The sequence below is a fragment of the Ochotona curzoniae genome, unplaced genomic scaffold (assembly GCF_017591425.1).
Source record: "Ochotona curzoniae isolate NIBS_2020 unplaced genomic scaffold, NIBS_Ocur_1.0 contig_1274, whole genome shotgun sequence".
Classification (NCBI taxonomy): Eukaryota; Metazoa; Chordata; class Mammalia; order Lagomorpha; family Ochotonidae; genus Ochotona; species Ochotona curzoniae.
The window spans coordinates 2,382,200-2,398,236 of NW_024465023.1; the positions used below are offsets into that span (position 1 = coordinate 2,382,200).

Here is a 16,037-nt window from a genome sequence, read left to right on the forward strand (position 1 = left end):
TCATCTGAAAGCAACTACTTGGAAACAAGTTGCTATACCAGTGGTGGCTTTGAGTAATAACATTATTATAGGTTTTTCTTTCATTCTTTTGAACTTTTTTGAACTTTCTACAGAGTTCTACTTTTTAAAGTGGTATTAGGAGGAAAAAGCTTTAAAAAACTTGTATTCTACTAATTGTCTCTCTGTGTGTTTGTGTGGGGGGGGGAGAAGAGAGAGAATTTTAATCTTTGTAGCCCTTTCACTTAATATATACTAGATATTTAATAAATGCTTGAAAGGAGGATGAATGAAACAATGAATAGTAGACTATAAGCACTTATGACAGGGACCTCATCTTAAACTCTTATGTGTTTTCTGGTCGCTAGCCCAGAGCTTTGCAAAAGCTGTTGCTCAATGCATGTGGGTGGGTGTGAATGAATGCCCGGACTCTCAGAGCTGCTAGACATGCAGACTTTATGTAATCAAGTTCCTGGCTTAAAGTCAAGTGAGTACTGCAACTAAGACAGTGCTGCCTGCAGTTTAGAGGACTTTCTAAAACATCTTTCAGCCTTAGGATATGTGCTGTTTCCTCAAATAATGCCCTCCACCACTCATTTTCTCCATCGCTTCCATTTTTCTTTCATTTCCTTTCTATCATACAGCTCTCTCCACCCCTTCCCTAACCCCTTTGGATAATGCAGTCTCTACAATTCTGTGGTTGAGAATCTCTTCTTTCTATCTAATCTAAATCTCTTCTGTTGTAATTCTGTGGATAAATAAACCATATAGTTAGTGCAAATCTCCACTTGAACGATTTGTGCCAATTTAATTTCTCTGCCAAGTAACATTAACAAGTAACAAATGCCATCAGGCGTCTTTCCTTTGAACACTTACCTGGGATAGTGCCTGGACTCGCCAGGGATGTAGAGAACTATAGAAAGTGATTCTTCTTTCCAAGGGGTGTGGATGCAGTCGCAGAGCTAAAGTGTTTGTCAGTGGCGAGGGAGTTAGCCAGCTAGGGGCTTCTTTCAGGAGAGCAATGGAGAGGTGAAACACAGTGGGTCCCCAGCAGCTCAGGGGCAGCCTGGAGGTGGAGGGCAGGACAGAAGCCTTAGAGGCTGGATAAAGAGCAAGTAGCGAAGTCGTTCTGTGGACACAAACCACCAAAGTAATCAAGTTGAACCCTTCTCTAAACCAATCCTCTGCCAGGTTGTTTGGTCTGGAAAGCATAAGATGCAGAAGGGACAGAATACAGTGAAGGGAAGGAGTCTAAATCCTTCAGACATGACATATCTGCATGTTTCCCCAGTTTGTATCTTTAGCTGGATGACCAAAAGTGGAATGTGTTTTTCCATTGCTGTACAAGATGTGGTTTTTTGTTTTGTTTCTTTTTTTAACTCAATATTATCCTTCCACAATGACATGGCTCATACACTCCAAACGGAACAGTGCTTCATAGCTGTTTCTGGTAAATGAGCAGGGCCATCAGTTGCAGTGCTGGCATCCTAACAGCACATATTGGCAGGAGTGCCTTTCAGAGTATCTGAGCTCTGAAGGAGAACATGGGGCAAACTTTGGCTTCTATGACTGGGTTCATCCCAGTGGTTAAGCCCTGGAATGAACTGCTTCTAGAGTCCTGAATTGAAAATGAGGGATTGCATAGAGAACAGATTAGAAGATGTTTGATTCCCAAAGAATAACCTGGTAAATGTGATAGGCAGCAAGTAACAGTAGAGAGACAGCAGCCGCAGAACCATGGCTGATCATCAGCATGAACAAAAGGGAATGCAAAGGCAGGTGCGTGGACCTGGGGTTGGGAGACTCAGGCTTCAGATTTTTAACACAGCTCTGTGACCTTGGGTCAAACTTTCACCTTCATTTTTCTCATCAGCACATAAAAAGCAACGGTCTTAAAGCTGTGTCTTTCACAGTGTCATGATTACTACCCAGCATGAGAAACACAATTACAACCAAGCATGCACACACACATACATGCCAGAAACAAACAGTAGCTTCACAAAACAGTACTTCCTACATGTACTCACTTGAGTATTTGCTATTCTACTCTATTGTATTTCATTGTTTTTTTAAAAATGCTAGTCTTGACCTGCTAAATAGATTTCACAATCCACTAATGGATCATGGCCTGAAGTTTGAGAAAAAATACAGACTGCTATAATTTCTGAGGTCCCTTGTAGCAGTAGAATCCAATGAGTCTGCTAGATGCCTAAAGGAATCTCTTAAAACAATAGCTGAGCTGTGACAGATGACTCTGTTCTTGCATTGTGGAGGAAGTGCATGGTGTAGAACATTGGTAGCAGAATGACCTGAAGATAAACAAGTAAATTACAAGCCACTTCCAAGGAGGGAATGTGTAGCACTGTGGCTCTGATGGTGGCTCGGGGTTGGAATCTGTAAGTCATTACACTGACTGCAGCTGAAGCCAACAGAAATGAGAGACTGCGGACATGGAACCTGTCAGGGAGGTGACAGGCAGCTCGTTCTCATTTCTCAAACTGCAAGACCCTTACCAAGAGTTATCTCCACTCATCTCGTCTCCATTTAGACTTCTCTTGCTAAGAATGCAGAAGAGGCCAAGAAAAAATAAACTTGGAGAGCTCCAAGCTTTCCTCTTTTGAACTTTTGCTGCAATTCTGGCTTCATGGTCTTCTTTTCTTCCGAATCCAAGAGAGGGAGCTGTTGTTGATTAATTGGTAATGAGCCAAGGACTTTTTATTGGAGCCTCAGAACTGGTCTTTGAAGGTCTTTAAGTCTCATTTCATGGAAAAGGGGACAGAAGCCCGAAGAACACAGTGATTCGCTCTGTCCTGGACCATATTGCTGTTGAGGTGAATTCCATCTTTCTATCTCAGGACTTTTCCCACAGTTCATGCTGCATGAGTGGCATATAAAGTATTTTTTGGTGGCTTTTGGTGATTGGTACAAAGTTAAGACAGCAGCCAGAACAAGACAGCCCTCAGAAATCAAAAAGTTCCAACATTTCCCTTATAAAGACAAGGGACTTGGATGCTGGGAAGGTTCAGTGACATTTACATGCAGAACTATGGCTGGTGCACAATTCCTAGTGATCTTCCATCAGAAGTCACATATAAACGCAATAACCTTCCTATTCTGAAGCATCATTTTGTTTTGGAAGTTGGAAAAGATATTTCTATGAAGAAAAGCATGCTATATTCTTTCAGTGTAGATAGTGTAGATTTGTTGAGAAACCTAAACTTTTACTGATGCTGAGGAGTCTCCGTGGGGTCTAATGTGTTCACAGTGGGAAGCAAGTCTAAATTTTTGTGGTTCTGCTAAAAAGAAGCCCAGCAGGGACAGGCTTGGAAAACTTGGTTCTGGGCTACTGCACAAAGGGCAGAAACCTTGGGGTCCCTTGCTATTCCCAAGTCTCACCCTGCTACCTCCTGCAAATGCAGAGCAGCATGCACAGAGGCTGGCATTAGGAGAACTCAAGAACCGAAGAGCAGATGAGAATGGATGGTTTCATTCAGTCAAATTCCTTGTCCATCCTCCCAGCAGATCTGAGAGCTTAGAGAGAAATGACAAACGTGTTACGTTGATCTCTGTGGTGCTTACCCAAGATTGGCTTCAGTGTACTGAAGACTGGGCAGCAAGCAAGTCACATGGGTGTGGCACCGACTCTGTTGTCTATTATGGAACACCAGAGTAGATGGTTTTGAACAAATGTGTTCTAGCTAAGAAATTGATTGGGCTGAAGAGTAGGAAGAAAGGTTAACAAGTGTGTATGGGGGGAAGGGGACCCAGTCAGCACCCTAAGAACACTTTTTAAAAATTTTCTTTTCTACCTTGAAGGGCTAAAAATTCCATTCCTAAGAGTCTTTGCACACTTTTCTGAAATTTTCACCACATGCAGCATTTAGAGTATGATTTCAGCAGTTCTCTTTTCTCTCTTTAAATTCTTAAGCACTCATGAGAGGGAAGAAGGAATGGCAGAGGGAGAAAGGCATGGGTAGGGCTGGGCATTTTAGACCCTTTCTTGGAAGAGCAGCCAAGAAAGAAAGACCTTTTTGATTTCGCTTTGGGCTAATGGAAGGAACATTAAGACACAGGTCAGAGATGATAGTATTCAGTAAGCTACCAACCTAGGCTGCACTGAGATAGGCTGGGGGCTGAAAAGGGTTTTTACGCTGTCCCAATAGTTCCTAAAGCCAGTCCTCCTGCTGCTCTTAAAAATAGGCCTGGTCTTGGGGACAGCATTATGGCACAGTGGGTAAAGCCTCTGCCTGCATGGATGCCAGTTCATGTCCAGTTCTGATCCAGCTCCCTTGCTGTTGCTTTGAAAAGAAATAACAGATGACCCAGATGCTTGGGTACCTGTGCTCATATGAAACACCCAGATGGAGATCCTGGCTCCTGGCTTCGACTTGGCCCACTGGGAAGTAAATTTTTTCTCTCTTCTCTCCCTCCCCCTTTCTCTTTCTCTAACACTCTCTGACTTAAAAATAAATAAAAACAGTCTATTTTTTTAAAGTGAGACCTAGTTTTTGCAGGAGAGTGTTAACCATCATTTTCCTTCAATACCTAAATCATTTTGTTTCAGAGGAACCTAGGGACCATTTTGTGATTTCAGCACACCACAGTGAATCAAAGTCCAGACAATTCTGTTATCTCCAGATCTCAACATGGGAACTAAGATCAGTCTAGCAAGATGTTTCATTATCCATGGCTATTTCCTGTGATGGTGTTTGTTTCAGCACTTAGGTTTTGTGACGTTTGTTGTGCTCTATGTTTTCCTAGAATATCGTAAATCTTCCTAGCCTCCTACTAAGTAGCTTCTGGAAGATTCCTGTAGTTCTCTGTTATTATAATGGTATGGATGACACATATAGACTAGTGGCTCTGAATCTTTCACTTTGGTTTGGGAAAGTTCTGGATACTTCCTGTGTGGCAGTATTGGTTTGGGAAAGACAGCTGCTTAGAAGCCAAACAGATGATTTGTACTTACTAGGTATATGACTCTGTTAAATATACTCACTTTTTCTGAGCTTCTGATTTTTTATCTATGAAATGAGGACAATGCTTTCCCCTTTAAGTTATATGTCTGTGCCGTTATGTTATGAATGTAATCTCCTGGTTTAGAGCTCGGCATAATGGTTGCAGTGGCCTATGAGAGTTTAGAGTCTTCAATGGGGGAAAAAATGACATATCAGAGCAATCTTCCTGTTGTAAAGGACTGAGAATGAGACATATAGCCCTGACTTCCCTTTGTAACCCTTGCCATTATCTGCCTCTTCCTTGCATAGCAGTAACAGGGAAGGAGATGACCAGAGAAGGCAAGCAATTAACCCTAAAAAAGTAGATAAAATAGTGTGAAGCGTGCTAATTTTCCATTATTGTTCAACTATTATTTCTATTGCATGACAGATTACTGCAAACTTTGCAGCTTTGAAGCAACAGCTGATGACTAACTTGCACCATGTGTGGATCAGCAGACTGGGCATGAGTTTACCAGGCCCTTTCTTCAGCATCCCCCTGAGCTAAAATCAGGGTGGCAGCTGGGGTTGTGTTCACATCTGAGGCCTGGGGTCCTTTTTCAAGCTCACTGATTACAGGCAAAATTCTGTTCCTTGATGTTGGAGAACTTAGAAGCTGCCTGCCATTCCTGCCATCTGGCCCTCTCACAGCCGGGGAATTTGACTCTTTAGGGCCAGCAGGAAAGTGTCTCTGCTGCTTCTGGTCTCGTGTAAGGATTCACCACATCAGGCCAGATTTCTTAGGTGCTAAGAAAGTGCTTGCCCTTTGTATTGACTCAGTCACCAAGTAGAGACCTTAAAATCCCATTTTTGCTGTAATACTACTTAGGTCACAGATGCCGCCCACACTGAAGAGGCTTGTATAGGAGAAGCACTTGAGAGGACAGGACTCTTGGGGGCCATTCTAGAATACTACCTACTACAGAAATGGTTCCTGGATATACCCAATGCAGTACAGGAAAAGCCTTTTCTTAAAAAAAAATATTTATTTGAAAGTAAGAGTTACAGAGAGACAGAGAGAGATCTCCTTTCTACTGGTTTACTCCTAAAAATGGCTGCAATCTCTAGAGTTGGGCCAAACTGAAGCCAGAAGCCTCGCTCGGGTCCTCCATGTGGTTGGCAGAGGTCTGAGCTCTTTCTCAGGCTGTCAACAGGCAGCTGGATCCTAAGTGGAGCAGCTGGGACGTGAATCTGCTGCCCAGATGGTATACTGGCATCTCAGGTGATGGCGGTTTCACGTGCTATGCTACAGTGCCAGCCCTCAATAAAACCCTTCTTGTTTCTGTATTGCTTATATGTGAACAAGCATTACTCAGGCAGTCGTCCTGCTATCTTTTGTATCTTAGCCATGGTGAGATTGTCATAAAGAGCGGAAAACAGAACCTGAAGTATGGGACAGACCCTGCTACAGTGAGCTTAGCAGTGAGTGAATGTAATGTTCAGTTGTTACTTAGGAAAGTTTTCCCTGGGAAAGTTCCATTAGTGCTAGTCTGCCTGCAAGCAACTCAGAATACTAGTTAATGCTCCTAACTAGTTCTCTTTCCCTTCCCAGTAGAAAAAAAAAATAGATACCAGTGTGGCCAAAAAAGGTGAACTATTTACCTGCTAATGCCTGGCAGAAGTCTGTTACGGTTACTCAATGGAGAAAGGGACAGAGTCTTGGTTAGGGAAAGGTGAGGTCCCATCTTCCTTAAGGTGCTTTCTGAAAGGGCTGACTTTCCCCCCAGGGACGGCATGGCTGCCCACACTCTGGGATTTGTGTGTTGGTCCACAGTCCAGAATAGCAGGCAGAGTTTAGCGGCCGAGACTCTCCATACCATAGAAATGTGTTTAGGGCATCAGCAAAGGAAGGAAACAAAAAGTAGCACTTTTCTCCCAAGTATGTTTATATTTAATACTGAATAACGAGGGAAAACTTTTGTTGAACTTCTTTGCACTGATTTTATGATGTGCTCATTTATTGCAAACTTTTAGGAAGAGGTGGAAGAGTGGGGACTGCACTTTGCAGGGTCTCAGGCCTTCAGGGTCTCAAGGTCTTAAAGCACCCCTAAAGCCCGATCCCTGATTCCAGGATGGGGGTGCCAGAGGTCATTTCTCCCAAGTGAATGCTTTCAGGCAATGACTCACCCAGAAGCAGAGAACGAAGATTATTGTAAGCTTTGTTCTGTGCTGGACCTCAGCACCTAGTAATGTGCATGGCACTGTCTCGGCACATTTTTCAAGTATACAGATTGCCAGGCCTCTCTATTACAACTTCTGGCTCAAGCAATGTAGCTGAGCTGTATTTGTGACAACTACTACTGGTACGTCCTTCCTTTAGATTGTCACTAAGATTACACCGCAGGAAACCAGCTCCCTACACCATGACTGAGATGCCATGGTGACTTCAGAACTATGAGTCTTTCCATGGGACTGTAAGTTACCTGGACCTAGCCTCACCTCCTGGCTCTCGCCCTTCTGAAGCAATGAGCCTAAAGGGTTTTGGAAACCCTTCTCTGGGACTGCCACTGAACTTCCCATCCCTCCTTACCACAAACAACTTTCTATTAAGTTCCCTCTCCCAGATGTTATTAGCACATGGATTCCTAACCACCTCTGTTGGGTTTGCTAAGAACCTGTGTCCTGGGTGAGAGCTGACCTCCACATCCAGGGAGAGGGTGGCTAAATACAGCCTCTGTGCATCTCCACTTTCCTTAACACCTGCGAGAAGGAAGGTGCCCATCCAAACCGGGCCTCCCCTGCCTCCTTGAGGGCCTCCCGCTCCTCCTGTCCCCGAGACTCAGTGACTCCCGGCTGTCTCGCCAAACCCCATCTCCACAGAGAACTGAGGCTAGAGAGTAACTTGGGAGAGACAAATTGCTGCCAAAATGGTCCCAGAGCATCCTCCTGGAAAATATTCTCCCCAGCACATGGAGATTGTCCTAAAGTCTCTAACTTTTGGGCTTGAATTCTTAAACGCCTAGGGAAAATACACCTAGGTCAGAAACTATATAATCTACTCTGTAGCTTACAGTGAGAGAATATAACAGGCTATGGATAGCTGTTCTAGAGTTACATTATCTAGTACAGTAGTCACATGAGGCTCTTTCAGTTCCATTACTCAAAATTTACTAAACTTAAATATTCATTTCCTCAGGTACGAGCCACATTTCACGTGCTTAGTAGAACACATGGCCGCTGCCTACCATATTGTACAGTCCAGCTTTGAGACTCGAATCATCACTGCAAGCTCTGTTCATCATCACTCTTTAGAGGCATGGCATTTTCCCCTTGATCCATGCATGTGATTTTTTTTTTTACATCTTTAGACTTGTGCATATATCTGTTGGTGATTCTTGTGGTCATGGTATACTATTTTAGAAAAGTCACTGCTGAAGACAACACTAAAAAACGAGACTAAAATAACTGCCACAAGGTACAGCAGTTAAGCTGCCCACATCCCATATCATGGTACCCAGATTGAGTTACACCTGTTTCTGATACAGCTTGCTGCAAGTGCACACCCTGAGAGGCAGCAAACAGTGGACCAAGTGCTCATGTCCCTGTTATCCATCTGGAAGACATGTTGAGCTGCTGGCTTCTAGATTTGGCCTGGTTTAGCCTTGCAGCAATCTGGGGATTGAACCAGTGGGAGGACAATATCATTCTCACTGTGCCTGTCAAATAAGATAAAAAGAAATAAGAGTAACTTTGATAAAAGGAAGTCCTTTGAGGGGTGGGTAATTATCAGAAAGTTACATGTTTTCATGATTTTCTTTCTGTTCTCCTTCTGAAACGCACTCTTCTTTGTTTTTCATTCTACTTTCTGTTTTATCTATAAAGTGTCTTGTTCCAAGTAAGGCATCTTTGACAAAGTGGTGGACTGATTTCAGAAAGAGAAGCACCAGAGAAAAGCCAGAAGCATATTGGAGGCACATGGCCAAACAGTTGGGAAGAGCACCCCTCCCCAAGTCACGAAGAACCAATGAGACTTGGAGGGGCAGTGTGGGCCCATTGGGGAATGTGGGCAGCTGTGGGTTAAGCTGACTTCACCCATCCTGGTCATTCTTGAGGCTGCCAGGTGCCTTGATTCTGTGTAGCTATCTTGTAACCCCCATTCTCCTGGTTTCTAGTGCCTGTTTGCCTAAACATTTGTCAATTCCTTGGCAGTTTTGTCTCAGGCAATTTGTGTCTGGAGACGATGGTAATTTGAAAGCTGTGTTGGGTGCAGAAGGAAGCCTGCTGTCCTTGATTTCTTGGGGATGAGTTGCAAGAACTGCGCCGTCTGCAGTTCCCTTCCCGGAACCGTCATCCTTCCCACCAGGGTTACTTTAATGCTTGTGCTCGCCCCTAGGTGAAAACATGCAAACTGCAGTGCTCTGAAAGGTGAAGGGTCCTGGAGCTGTTAAGTGGTGGCCAAGGTGATAGCTTGAGAACAGGGACCTGAAGAGACATGGAGCATGGCAAGACGTGAGCCACATTTGGCACAGGCAGCAGACAGTAGACACATTGTATAGAACAATTGTTCTGGGGGTGCTGTGCCCCAAAGGTGCAACCTTTTCAATTCCTCTACATTCTTGGAAGGCAGGTCCTCCATTCCTACCCATAAGCAGGCTGACTCAGGGGTCTTCAGGGTTGGTGTCCCGAGGTCCCCTGACCCTGTACTCCTGAGCAAGTTGCCCCTGTTGGTTTGGCAATGTCAAACCTTGGGATAGTCTTGAATTCGTTCTGAATGTGAATGCGGCAGCCTCCATTGCCCATCTACCCAGACACCATTCCCACCCAGAGTGAAAGTCACTGACACACCATGCCCACCTCCCTCTCTTGTCTTACAGCCGTCTCCAACCTGGATGTGGAGAGTAAGCTGAGTGTGTACTACCGCGCGCCATGGCACCAGCAGAGAAACATCTTCCTGCCAGCCACGAGGCCACCCTGCGTGGAAGAGCTGCACCGCCATGCCAGGCAGAGCCTGCAAGCCCTGCGCAGAGGTGAGTGGTCCCGAGATTGGGGATGTTTCTGTGAATGATATTGGAGGTGGTCTCCTCCAGGGCCTGTCAGTCCCAAGACCTCCCATAGTTCTAGCAACTACTTCTTTTCTCCTTCCCTGAAATGAAATCCATGAATAATTTAACTGGCTACACATGCGATAAAAAAAAAAAAAATAGCAGTGTGGTCTCCATATGATGATGAAGAAACTAAAAGGAAAGTATTTGTAACTTAATGTATTTTGATGTGTGAAGTACCCAGGCATGATTATACTGGAAGATAGATAATGAAGAAGTTAGATGTTTGCACTTTATCAGAAGTAACTTTGGATTAAGTAAAGACCTTCAGAAGCTGCTGCTGACAACAGGTAGAGAGAAATAGGAACCCTGAAGGACACAACCTTGAAAGGGGGCATGTTCAAGAGTAATGGCTCAAATTATTGTTACATAGGAACTAGATTTGGCTTGGAATTAGGTTCCGGGCTTTTCCTTTACAAGAGATTCTGATAGAGCATCTGACTATTGGTGAAACCTGGGGTGCTTTGGCATTCCTGTGTACCACAGGCAGGCTTTATCTTTGTCTCTTGCCCATTTACTCTAACAACGAGAACCATGCAATGGATGGCTATTTTGCTTCTGTTGGAATCAGTGATCTGACCCATGCCCCCATTCCACAAGGGGACACATGGATGCTTAGACTTGGAAGTTTGCTCAGGGTCGCATACAGCAGGTTAGGAAAAGTACCAGAACCTCATCAAATACCATGTCCCGTGGAAATAGGTATTTATGTTTATATTTCGGTCACAGCTATACAAAAGCCAAAGGTAGGCCCAGCGCAGTCAAGATAAAACTACAGCCTTTTCCTGCACTGGTTACTTTTCAATTCCTTGAGATCATTCTAGTCGGGGCAAGGAGATTGGAAGCTAGCATCACCTTCGGAGTGACCCCTACATTGAATATCAAAGCTGGCATGCCAGTCTTTTTGGCCTGCAAATTATTGCTGCCGAGACAGATGACGTCCACACATTCAGTATCTTTGTTCCAGATTCCCTACACTCTTTCAAGGAATGATGTTTTGCAAAGTAATATAGAAACAGAATATTTGATACCATATCAAATATGTAAAAAATGTGGTCAATGGTTTTAGCTTATTTTCTCCCAGATTTATATGAATTCTTCCTGTTCCCTTATCCTCGTCTTTTCCTTATAATGAAATAACTAGCCTTCGAACAATCCCTAAAACAATTGCTTCTGAACATGTCCCTTGGTTATTAGTGGTGGCAGATCCTGGGACACTTGTACTGAGGAATGATGTTTCGCATTGTCTCCAAGTGCCTCACATACACTGACTATTCACTTCAATGTAAAAAGTCTTTCTTTAACAAATGTCACATGCATGTCACTTTCCAGAAATCTCCTTTTCTGCTCCTGCCACTCCTTTGAAGCGCCGCTTAGGCAGCATTCCCATGATAGCTAGGACATCTTTCTATCATGCCACTTACAGGTCTGTGTCTTGACTAAGCGCCATTGGCCTGTGTTCTGCCGTGAAGCTGGGAGCAAGTTAAGGGCAAGGATGATAGCTTACAAATTAATTTTATTCAAAGCATTCAGCATGGCTGCACACAGAGAAGCTGATCCGAGAACTGAGTCAAATTCTATAGGAAATGGGTTGAGGATGGATGACACAAGGTGACCACACCCGAATCTGGTGCACTTACTAAAGATGTACTCAGAGACCTACATTAGAAAGTTTGAATAACATTAGCCCTGGAGATGTTATGACTTTTATCCCGTTATCGTTATTAATAAGTCTTCCCTGATTAAATTCTTACAAATTCAGCCAGATACACTGAGCTGCTTTTAAGTGATCGCATTTCAGTGCTTTATCAAGTTTGGACTTAATGTCAGAACTGAATAACAGCAAGTACCAATATCAGTTTTCTCTGAACTTCCTCTGGGGGGTGAGAGAAGAATATGGAGCCTCCTGGGGGCTTGGAAGGAAGACTGGGAGCTGCGTCTCGCCCTCCACAGACTGACTTGTTTTGTGGTTGGCTCAATAGCAAATCTTGGGTGTAGTAGTTTTAATAGCACTGCGGAGAGCCATAAACAGGAATTATAGGCATCACAGAATTAAAAACATGCAGTGTAGAATTAAAATTAGAAAGTGATTTTTTTTAACCTCATCCAAGAAACAACAACCGAGCAGTATGTTCATCAGTATGATCTACTACTGCCATCTGGTGGCCAAGAGAAAGACCAACCTCTCAGGCAACTGCTGAGCTTCACTAATTAACAGTGAGCTTCCCTGGAGCACCCCTATTTAGACTGCTGGAGTAGCTGGCATCCACCTGGAGGGCGTGGACAGTGGAGCACAGACAGGTGAGGCTGCAGTGACAGCAGTTATGTGTAAGGAGGGAGCTGGGGGAGTGAGGTGAACTCGATATTGGCTACCTTCGAGCCGCTTCATAGCAAATCATCAACAAACCTTATTGGAAGCCAGATACAGTCATTGGAGGCTAGAATACTAAACTATGGACACTGCCTGCAAGGAGTTCCTGGTGTGGAAGAGGTTTCCCAGACAAGTTTCATTCCAGTGATGCGAGGAAGTAGCATCTATCTGGACTTCAAGTTACTTACAATCTGATGATCCATTTGCCCTTTTTCTTACCAGTTCTTTAACATTCAGAGTCAACAATGGCTTTAACTGATCCCATCCTTTATGTTCATAAAACAGGAAGAGGGAGATTGCAAATTGACTTTCTAAAGATATAATTATATTGTTATTTCTTTGAAAGTTTTGGCCTGGGGGCTAAGTTTTATCAGTCTCAGGGATTAGGGATGCAGACTGTACTACCATTTCAGGTTCTAGTAGCCCAGTGTTCCCCCCCCCCCCCGGCCACACCCCTGCCCCGCAGAAGCACTCTTATGGAGCCAGTAAGGTAGCCTGCCTACTCTCCACCCAGGGCAAAGAGATAGCTGAGGTGCTACTCCTTAATGAGCTGGCAGCCGCAGGTGGGCACTCTTTTTTTTTTTAAAGATTATTTTTATTGGAAAGGCGGATATACAGAGAGGAGAGACAGAGAGGAAGATCTTCCGTCCAATGATTCACTCCCCAAGTGAGCGCAATGGCCGATGCTATGCCGATCCGAAGCCAGGAGCCTCTTCCAGGTCTCCCATGCGGGTGCAGGGTCCCAAAGCCTTGGGCCGTCCTCGACTGCTTTCCCAGGCCACAGGCAGGGAGCTGGAAGGGAAGCGGGGCTGCCGGGATTAGAACCGGCGCCCATATGGGATCGGGGGCATGCAAGGCGAGGACCTTAACCACTGTGCCACCGCGCTGGGCCCAGGTGGGCACTCTTAACAAGAAAGATCTTGACCTCAAAAAGTTGTTCTGATAAGCATTGACATTGGAGACAGTTTAGATGAGGCCTAGAAGCCCTGATGTGTAGCACTGGCCCACTTCTGTGTCAGTATCCCCCATGGCTTGTTTGTAGGTGTGAGTAGTTGAAGAAGCAGCTGTCACAGCCCATGTGAGGTGGGCTCCAGCTTCTAGTGGGTGACCCCAGAGGGGTGGCCCTAATGACATCTGTGCTGACTTTCCACTCCAGCACCCGTGGGGACAAATCTTCCACCAGTGTCATTTATTTTTTGTTCCTGTTGTTTTAAAACCAGGCCCAGAAGTCAAAGATTATGAGACGGACCCACTGAAATGCACGGGTCCGAGCTCAGGTAACAGGAAGTGAGTGCCAGGGCCATCTGGAAAACGAGCAAGACAGTCCTCCTGGAAATTGAGATTTTTTTTCCTCCTTATATGAATAGCCTTTTTGCGAATTCCCAAAGCAGAAGGAGAAATTGTGGGTGCCCAGTGTTTTCCAGTCTGACTGCTTTCTCTGTGCCCTTCAGAGCACCGGAGCCGGAGTGATCGCAGGGAGCAGAGAGCTGCTGCGCCGCTGTCCGTAGCTGCCCCTCCACTGCCGGCCTACCCTCCAACGCATGGCCAGCGGAGGCGCGAGGGCAAGGAGCGCCACTTCCTCACGGTGAGCATGCGCACTGGCTGCCTGCAGCCTCAGGTTGGCTCTCCATCCTGCCTTGGGACTCACTCTCCCATCTCCCCGAGGGGGCGCTAAGCTGGCTAAGAAACCAGCTCCTGAGTGTTCGGGAACCAACAAACCTGTTCCCTTCTATTCTTGGAAGGAATACCCGGGGGCAGGGGGAAGATAAACTAGTAATAGAGTGAAGCCGCTTCTCTTGGCCCACAGGGCAGAGCACCTGACTGCTGGAGCAGGGGTGTAATGACGTAAGGCTTGTGAGGAGCTTAGCACAGTGACAGGCCGAGATGCTCATTGCCATGTCTATGATTACAAGACAAGAGACAGTGGGGCTGACTTGCTGGAGCCAGCCTGCAAAGAGCCCAAGGGATGTGGGGGGCGTGCAGAACCTCTGCCTCTTGGCTGCGGGTTCATCCTGCCCCAGGCAGATGTGGCTCTTACTCTGCTGACCCCAAGTGTGGATCGCAGATGCTGCGTGGCACCAGACCCAGAATGCCTGCAGAATGCCTGCAGTGCCCGGGGTGTGCCTTCCAGGGCCTCAGTGGGGCCACCTGAGCACTTGGGCCTCCAGGCAGGGTGCCGTTGCAGTGAGAGCCGGAGGTTTCCGTGAGCAAGCCAAGCCATGCTACCTGCTCCTCTGTCCTCCTGCTCTCTCATTATTCTAGTCTGAGACTCAGAGAGTCTAGAGCAATCCCAACAGTGTGCGAACAAGGTACAGTTTTTATTTGAAATTGAAGTCCTGTGTTTGATTCTAAACCTTGCACTGGGTAACTTCAACATGCCAAATATCGGGGTCACATGGTGCCAAATGACCAGCTAAAATCAACTTCACCTAAGAGTCTCTACTTGCTACAACACATCAAGATAAGACTTGGAGCAATCCTGGATGATACTTGGAGCTGTTTCCCGCCCGCAGCTGCTTACGTAGCACCGTGTCCTCCAGGGCTTGTCAGGTGTGCGCGGTGCCCAGCTCACACACTGCACTGCTGTCACACGGCCCCCAGGATGGAAAGGGGAGGCTTTCAAGTTCTTTGGATAAAGGAGCTCCACATGCTAGTGTTTCTCAGAAAGGACCCTCAACAAAATTCATATCTACCTCAAACCTGCTGGCCAAAGCATTTGCTTTCAATGAACCATTCTCTGCATCAAAATGCTAAAAAAATATTTTTTCCCCATTCTTTATGTTTTGTGGCTCATTAAGTTAGGTTTCATTTTGGGGGGAGATAAGAGAATAATTTTTAATGTTTATAGGAGTGACAGAAAAATATAACCTTTTCTTATGATTAACATAATTTCAGTGATGTTGAAAAAACAAAGACTCCAATGAAAGGTTTAAACTAATAATGAGTGGCAATGAGGGCGCTTCATTTAACAGACATCAACAAGAGAAGACTGAAGTAAACTTCAGATGTCCATCTCAAATGATAATATTTAGCGCTTCAGAATTACCTGGGGACACCAAAGTCAAGATTTGCCATTCAAGTTCCGCCTCTCAGCCCTCGCTAGAACATGGTTCTGTGTACTAAGCTGCCAAGGCTGTAGACAGGAATAGATTCCTCCAAGAGAAAATGCAGCCAGTGTGAAGGACAGGGAGTCTTCACCCACACTCCTGCCTAGACACTTTTCTAGACAACAACTCTGCTTTCTTCTGTGAGTCTCCAGTAAGCCATTTTTCCTCCTTCCTTTGCAAAAGCATTCACCTGAAACGTAGTCTGCCACAAGCCTGCAGGCTGTGCCTGCCCTTGCTCGTTAATGGCACACTGTGAGACCAAGGGCCTCGATTTAAATACCAGCTCTGCTACTCATTAGCTTTGGATCCAGGACAAGGTCATCATTTAGTATCTCTGTAATAAAAGTAGATAATATTTCATAGATTCAGCACAAGGACTAATGGTGTTAATATATGCAAACTGTACCTGATTTATCATGAGAACTCCATAACTATTAGTCACAATAGTGAGGATTTGCTGATCAAGGCAGTGATATGAGTATAGTTCTAGCTGGTTTTATATCTAGCTCTACAACTTCAGTTA

General features: G+C 45.1%; 1 protein-coding gene across 2 annotated transcripts in view; it reads left to right on the forward strand.

Annotated features, from left to right (window-relative positions):
* Positions 1-16,037, forward strand: part of NHS (NHS actin remodeling regulator) — a 321,090-nt gene that overhangs the window by 276,462 nt on the left and 28,591 nt on the right. For both annotated transcript variants that reach the window (XM_041001249.1, XM_041001259.1), the window contains exons 2-3: positions 9,809-9,961; positions 13,859-13,992. In XM_041001249.1, coding sequence (XP_040857183.1) covers positions 9,809-9,961; positions 13,859-13,992 — 287 coding nt within the window. The remainder of the gene's footprint in view (positions 1-9,808; positions 9,962-13,858; positions 13,993-16,037) is intronic.